Source organism: Rhinolophus hipposideros, assembly GCF_964194185.1.
Source record: "Rhinolophus hipposideros genome assembly, chromosome: 1".
Classification (NCBI taxonomy): Eukaryota; Metazoa; Chordata; class Mammalia; order Chiroptera; family Rhinolophidae; genus Rhinolophus; species Rhinolophus hipposideros.
This window is the reverse complement of record NC_138047.1, coordinates 94,757,183-94,765,607: the sequence shown is the minus strand read 5'-3', so window position 1 is coordinate 94,765,607 and position 8,425 is coordinate 94,757,183. Positions and strand designations below refer to the sequence as shown.

At 33.9% G+C, this 8,425-nt stretch overlaps 1 protein-coding gene across 1 annotated transcript in view; it reads right to left on the bottom strand.

Moving 5' to 3' along the window:
• Positions 1 to 636: 636 nt before the first annotated feature.
• Positions 637 to 8,425, bottom strand: part of DHX15 (DEAH-box helicase 15) — a 53,264-nt gene continuing 45,475 nt past the window's right edge. Inside the window, exons 12-14 of the mRNA XM_081033669.1 lie at positions 4,775 to 4,965; positions 3,019 to 3,188; positions 637 to 1,835 (exon numbers count right to left, since the gene is read on the bottom strand). Of these exons, the coding sequence (XP_080889795.1) occupies positions 1,718 to 1,835; positions 3,019 to 3,188; positions 4,775 to 4,965 (479 nt within the window). The 3' untranslated portion in view covers positions 637 to 1,717. The remainder of the gene's footprint in view (positions 1,836 to 3,018; positions 3,189 to 4,774; positions 4,966 to 8,425) is intronic.

The window sequence follows — 8,425 nt, the reverse complement described above, 5'->3', positions numbered from 1 at the left end:
ACTTAAGTTCTTCTATAAGAAAACCTAATGGTTCAATATCAGACTTTATAACCCCCAAGATTAAGCAATACATATGCGTACATTACACTGAGACCCATTTAAAATTGGCTACATGGTCAGATTATAAAGATATGCAGCTGTATTACAAACTGTATACCTGTGTAAATTTTAACAGGCAACATTATTATTCTGATAAGAGCTGCTTTTAAAATGAAAAACAGTCTGACCAAGTATCTAGACTTTAACACAACCTAAAAAACTCTAGCAGATAATGTTGCCAATACTTAATGTAGGATAAAATTTTAACCAATTTAAATGTAACCTAAAATATTATTTCAGCATGTAAATTAAATTACTCCATGGGAACAAAGTCAGGTACTTACAAAAACACATTAACTCTTTTAAGCCACTAGGCATCATTTAGTAACAATTACCTACACTGAAAATTATGTAAGTAGCCTGAAAAACTCTTTAATTTGCCCAATTAACTCCCTTAAGACATACACTGGAAATATGCTGCAAAGGATATTTAAATTCCAACTATACACACCTATAAATTTCCTTTAACATTTAAACATTTTCACAAGGGGAAAATGCTAGAAGAAGGGTGTCCGGACATTAATGAGTACAGTGCTTGGGTCAAAAGGAAATGATTTATTACAGACCCTTTTACGGGTCACACCAAGCATTTTATTTATGGTTATGAAAGGGTTTTTTAGTTTGTCTACTATCTGTTACAGGAAATCCAAAGTCAAATTCACATTTTAACACACTATACTAATTACTTTTGTATACTGCATTAAACATCCAACACTGAGATCGAGACCAAGATCTACTATGTAACAATCCCTACTATCTACTGAAGACAGACAAACATTTGTTTCAGAGGCTATAGAGTGCTTAGCATGTTTCACTGACAAAAAAATCTGCTAAAAATGTTAACAAAATACTAATTATCAGCCCTAAAAAATGAACTTTAAGACAAAGTGAAAACTCTCATTATTCTGCCTTTTTGAATCCAATTTTGAATAAAAACTGCACACTTTATCCCATTAGATCACATCCGGATTAACCTAACAAAGTTCTAAGATATGTTTTTTAAAATACTGCTTTAATGACTACTTTAAATAAGGAATACTCCTTGCGGGAAGATGCTAAATATGTTATTATAGTATACTTACAATAGGGAGGAAAAAGCCCCACACTTGGGAAGAGAAGAAGCCATATTTAGAGACTAGAACAAAGATATCAAAGTGCTTTGGCCGAAATTAGTATAAATAGACTTTATTGAAGTCAGTACCTCTGTACTGAGACAGAAGATTGTGTCTACATAAGCACAAGTTGTAACATTTCACAACTTCTAAAAGGAATGTCAACAATTACAACGATCATGCAGACCATGGTCGATAATCACATTTTAGAAGCATTTTTCAACCATTTCTAAAGAAATGCTTATAACATTGTTATATATAGAACTACTTTCAATAAACTGCAAAACATTGATCGACTTTTCCAGTATGAGCTACAGTGTCAACACAAAAGGGAGGCATAAATGTTTAATTTATGAAATCAGAATGGAATATTTACTGTAAAGAAAAATTAAAAAGCTTTCAAATAAAGGCCATTATTGAACCAACGTGAAGAGCACAACTTGAACTTCTGAGTTCATTCATCTTTAAAGCTGTCCTCTGAGTAGCTGCAGTTCTGAGCACTGAGTTCAGTACTGTGAATACTCCTTGGACTGAAGTTTGGCAATGATGCGGTCCAACTGTCTCTTTGCTTCACACTGCGGGAAATTGCTCATGTCATAATATTGAGGGGCAATTTTCACCAACCTGTCCAGAAGGAGGGAAAAATTACCAAGTTAAGATGTAATTAAAGTACTGGGGTTGCTAACAGGATCGGCATCACTCATTAATATACTGAGGAGCAAAGGCAAACCTACAAACACAATGTGCTATCTAGTAAGCTGGAAACTTTCTGATGTCGGACTTTCTATAAACTTAAAAAACTGAAGATAAATTCTCTTAAAAACCCTTTATTTACATTAATATAAAGATATTGACATAAGTCATTAATTTCTTCTCTCTAGAACCTCATTTTGACCAACCTTTCTAGGGTTATAGTAATACAGGTTCCATGTAAGAAACATGATTGGATGTTTCTTACATCCAATCAAATGATTGGATCTTCTCATTTTCTCATTTTCAAAGTTTAAATAACTATAAATATAACTCTATATCCAAAAGAATACACTTGATGGAAATCTTTTTTAATGTTTAGCCATACAATTTTTTCTCAACAAAGTATGTAAGATAAAATGGTAATGTCCTACACAATTTAAGTGTCAAAAATCACAATCAGTATAGGAAAGGAGCTTCACAATATATAGCAAGTGACATCAACTAAAATAAGTGCTTTCAGTCCCCATTCTTGGTTGACAGCTCCCATCATAAGTTAGAGAATGAATTCTGGCAAAACAAAACAAAAAACAACCCATACACAAAGGTGGTGTGTGTGTGTGCACACTAATGTTGCTTAAAATAACACAATCAGTTCTGATTACATTTTGTAAAAATCAAACATGCTAAGATACAAGAGGCATAGTTTTTATGCTTGCTTAGCTCCTAAAGCATCAACACACAAATAATAAATAGTTGAGAGCTCATTATGAGACAGGTAAAATAAAAAGAAAAGACAGACTTCTGGAACCAGGGAATCTGAGTTAATCACAACAGTAAAAGAATAGCTCCAAAGACCCTCTTGATGCTAGTCAACTGTAGTTTTATATTTAGTTCCAAATCATGCCCATACCCACACCAAAAATTCCACTGTCTTCTTATCAAAGCAAAGATTGTAAGACATCAACTAGCGCATCAGGTCAAAGCCCCATAACTACACACTGAAGTATACAGAACACCAAGTTCCCCTATGAGGGAAAGGACAGGACTCTTGTAACAAAGTCAGATTCTGAGCAAAATGCTAACAAAAACTATTGGAACAAAAGGTGTTGCTTACCATTCTGGCTTGATATCTGTACATGTCCGAATGTAATTCTTTGTAGTAAGAACAAACTCATTATAAAGCACCCATTCAGGCTTGTGGTCCAGGACAGTAGAGGGATGTAACTGGACCACCTGGTTATCTTTCACAGTTAAGTAATGCCCTGTTCGTTCTAAATGTGCCACCTGAAACCAAAAACCCGTAAATTAACACAATGCTTTCTGACATGCTAGTCATAAAAGTGGTTTAAAGCTACCTATGTAATTAGGAACAGGCAGGCCTCACCTTGTGCTTTTATTCCATGGCTATATTTATTTATCACCGCCTGATAAAAACAGGGATCAGCAAAGTACCGCAGGCCAAATCCAACTCACTGTCTACCTTTGTAAAGCTTGTCAGCCAAGAATGGTTTGTACATCTTTAAATGATTGGAGGCAAAACTCCAAAGAAAAACATTTGGTACTGAGTAAAAATCAGAATAAGTTCAAATTTCAGTGTCCATAAGTATAGTTTTATTGGATCACAGGCACACCATTTGTCCACGGCTGCTTTCATGCTAGAAGGGCAGGCAGAGTGGAGTAGTTTCAACAAGGAACCCAATAAAGCCCAGAGCCTAATATATACTATCTGGTCCTTCCCTTGTCTTAGATTATTTGAGTGGGTTCTTTAGCTCCAGGTGACTCTGGAGTAGATGAAAACAATTACCAGAAGATTCACATTTAAGATAGAAAAATAAAGAAGAGCAACAAGGAGTGGAAGCAAAAAGTAACCTACAAAGAAATGATGTAGGTGAGAAAAGAAAAAGAATGGGGAAAACACAAGAGATGGTGCATGTGCTTCTTGCCTGTATTTCTTCTGTCTATGCCTATAATCAAACACATTGATTGGTGGCTCTCATCTAATATTTAATTAACAAATACTATATGCCCTTTCCAATTCTAGAACTCTAGTAATACAAAGAGTATTAACATTATTATTATAATAATAATAATTATTATTAAATAGAAAATAACAGAAATTAATAATTATTATTAAATAGAAAATAACCTCAATTTCAATCAATAAATATTTACTAAGCACCTAAGTGCCAGGTACTATAACTTATACCTTTTTTCTAACAAATTTAAATCTTAAGAATTAGGAGTCCATAATGCTTGAACATGGCTTTATCTTTTTTGAATTACTAAAAGTAAATTTAAGAACATGTCAAAAACAAACTAGTGTACGCTAGTTATGAATATCGTTAAGAGTCTGGAAAATTTTCATACCTAACCCTACTATTCACCTAACTCTAATAAGCATAAGATCTTATATGATGCCACAATATTTTTTTAGTTACTTTGATTTCAAATACAGACAATGCGCCAATCTGCTATTTTTACTTTGACTCAGTACATTTAGGTCCATTCTATTTATTGAATGCATATGGCTTAAAGGCAGGCCACATCTTGCTTAACAGACATAGCCGGAAGAGAGAATGAACAAACAAGCAGGAGATAAAAGAGATAATTAACAAAACACTCCAATAAGAAAAAATTCTAAAATTGATTTCTACCTAACCGGGTTGGTAACTTGCCATTTAGGGAATTTGTTACTCACGAGACACAAATCTTAGTGCATTAGTTCGAGAATCTAGACGTAACATTTTAAGATCAATTATTTATAGGCTTTTTAAAACTGACTTGTGTGTAAGTGGATTCAAAGGGCTGTTATACAAAGTAAACAATATTATGTAAACATTTAATTATGTATTCCTGTATTATCCACATACCTGCATAAAATACCCAGTAACCAAAGCTTTTCTTATATTAATATAATAGTCCCTGCTTGTGAAGTCAGTACTTCGACGAGGCAAATTAAATCTGTCCATAATTCGCGATAGCTGCTGGCGTACATTGTCTGCTGACATCAGGGACCTGTAGTTAATGAAGTTGTCATAACACCACTGAACCGATTCATGATCTACAAAGTTGGAGGGAGGGAAAAAAAGAGGGGACATGAATCATCCAAATAGGTGTATCATTTAATTAAAAAGGAAAATTGTTATAAAGAGTAAGTTAAATAATCCAGAAAGAGGATTTATCCAAATAATCTTTATGAATGAATCACAATGTTACTAACTTTCCTAAAAATCTGTAGTGAAATTCAAAATCAGAAATAACAGTAGGGTTTTTGGCTGTTGGATGACAAAACAATGACTTTGAACCAACTATTTTTAATGAATTATTTTACCCATGAATATCCAGCTGGCTATTTCCAATAGATGGTCTAACGGGTAGGTTGAAGCAATTTGGTAAAATACAGTGCCTTTCTCATTTTCAAAGGAAAGATAGCCTTACATTATCAAATACAATTTTAAAGTTCTAACAGTGAATCCCAAGTGATTACTGTGTATTTTTCTTTACTTATTCCTGAGCTAGTATTTAAAGTTTTATTGTGACCCATGTGCCTCTCAGCGGTGGAGAAACAAGGTTTAAAATACAAGTGATACAGTTTATAAGGATGTCTGGAAGCCCCCACTTGTGTTTAATAAATAAGGCTTATATTTAAGCAATTCCAAATAATTTTACTACAGGTATTACTATCAAAGGGATAGTTCTCCACTGAGGAATCCTTAACAAGCTTCCAACTGAGTGTTGCTCATCTTGAGACCTCAAACTATAGCATAATGTAAAATATTATACAGTGGTATCTTTACGTACCAAAGATAGTCACAAGGAGGCCCTTTGATAAACCTAACAGGGTTACTGTAAAATGGGGGGGGGGTCCTTAAAATTTGGAAGTGTGTTGATCCTTCTCCAATGACTGTGATCCACAATAACCTTTGGCATATTCTTTTCTCTTTGGTTTTAGGATCCTACCAATTATAATGTACTACATTTTCTTAATAGCTTTTCAGAGGAACAAAAGATATATTAATAAATGTTTACCCATTACAAAATGCAGCCACATTTCACAGAGTGGCTGAGGAGGTGGTGTAGTAAAATGGATCTTTAAAGGACTGATGTATTAAAATTTCCATTAATTAACCCACCTAGAATGCAAAATGAAAGGTATCCATCTGAACTTACTGACATTTAAAACAAAGCATTGAATATGTTCAGATGAAACTGAGAGAAAGTATGGTTTGGAGGTATTTTTGCTTATATCTGTAACAAGCAGAAAGGCAATGAAAATGTCGAAACAAAACAATAAAAATAGGGGACTATTTTAAAGTGTTTATTTTCACTCCAGAGTTTAGCTTTTCTGAGGTTCTAAAGTTTTACAATTAATACAAAGTATGATCAAACAATATGGTAAATGTTTAAATTACAAAAAAATTTATTACACTAACAGATACATTGCCATTAATCCCCCTCAAAATTCTCCCCCTTGCTTTGAACACACTTAACCAACTGTTCTTCTATTTTCTGAAGCAGTTTTGGAAGTCCTCTTTTGTGTCTTTAGTTGCGCTGTCGTGGCTGCTTCGATGTCCTGAATAATTTTGACTTTGGGCAAGAACCACAAGTCGCATGGTACCAGATCTGCTGAATAAGGCGGATAAGAACACATCCCAATATTTTTAGTCAACAGAAATTGCTGTATACGAGAAGCAATGTGACACGGAGCGTTGTCATGATGGAGGATGATTTATGACACACTTTAAAACATACTTTCTCTCAACCGTAGCTTACACTCAACGGACTGCACCAAACAAGTTGAAACCTGTCACACACTGTTACTAAGGGGACTTCCCGTATTGAAAATCCCTGCCTTTCTGTTGGATTGCACTCAACAGCATTATTCACCGTATTTTTTTTTATCACAACCCGTGTCACACATCTGATACGGCAATTTCTGTAAAATAAAAACATGACAGTATGTCCTCATCCACCTTATTCACCAGATCTGGCACCATGTGACTTCTGGTTCTTCCCCAAAGTCAAAATGATTCAGGACATCAAGGCAACATGACAGGGCAACTAAAGACACTCACAAAAGAGGACTGCTAGAACTGCTTCAGAAATTGAAAAAACGATGGGATAAGTGTATTTGAAGAGAGGGGAAGTTATTTTGAGGGGGATTAACGGTAACGTGTCTTTTACTGTCATCAGTTTTTAAAATTTAAACATTTACCGTATTTTTTATCACACTTTACAGTATTAAGATGAATTTTAGCTTTACTATGTAATCAACCATTTTAATTTCAAGATCCCTTGACTAATACCTGAAATACACTTGCTACTTTTCAAATATACTTAAGGTTTCAATAACGTAACACAGCATCCTTTAGAAACAGTGAAAACACTCCAAATTCAATGAATATGAAATGTCCAAATAGATCAACAAGTCTGATATTTGCACTAGCGAGTAGGTGCTATCATTCTAGCTCAGAACACTTCCTCTAACTGCTAGTCCTATTTAGGAGAAGGATAAAGCTTTTGTAGATATCTACTGTTCCATGATTCCACAGAAAGCTCCTAACTATCAAGTACATGCATAAAAAACAAGCATTATTTAGTAATTTTATCACTTTTAAATCTTCTATCCCTCTAATTTCAAACATCGCATCGTTACATTTATATTTAAAACCAAAATACAGGTCTATATCAATCCTAAATTTCATATTCGTAACACAATTATGAAATCCAAATACACTGCCATGCTAGTTATCAAAAGCTTAAATGACAAATAATATTATCTTAATTTTAAAAGAATTAAAACATCTTGTGAGAGTAATAGGGTAAAGCAAAACAAAAAAAACCCCTGCTCCTTTAGAAGTCACTTTAATTACCACTTAAAACAATACCTTACTAGTATCAAAGCATTTTAAGAACCAAGATGGATGTGAATCTGCTCCTACTCAAGACCTTCCCTTTACAGTAGTTACCACAATCTGTTAATAGGTTACGTGTCTGACATCACAGTATCAACCAGTATGATACAGTTAGGCACACAAGAGGAATACAGATTTCTTGAAATGACCTGTCCTATCAGGGATAAAGTCTTTAACCTACTGATATGTAGAAATCAAACACTTTGAGAATCTGTTGGAGTTATTGCTGCAGTTTTCCTCTCATTAATTTTATAAATGGTGCATTCCAACAACAGCATCTAGCAATAATTTGATTAACTGGAAAATGTTTTTCATGTCATTAAATAGTCTCTGAAAACATGATTTAAAGCTAGAACATCATGTGACTATAGCATAAATCACTGAGTCATCTTTCTACCGGTGGGCATTTAGGTTGTTACCATTTTTACTATCATAAATAATTCTGGGATGAAAATCTTTAATCATTTTCTGTGTCCACAGAATACTAAAAGATAATTTCATAGATTATTTCTAGTCGAAGGGTATGGATTTGTTAAGGTTCTTGATAACGTAAAATCTGCTTTTCATAAAGACAATTTATATTCCCACCTCTGTTGTACAATTGTT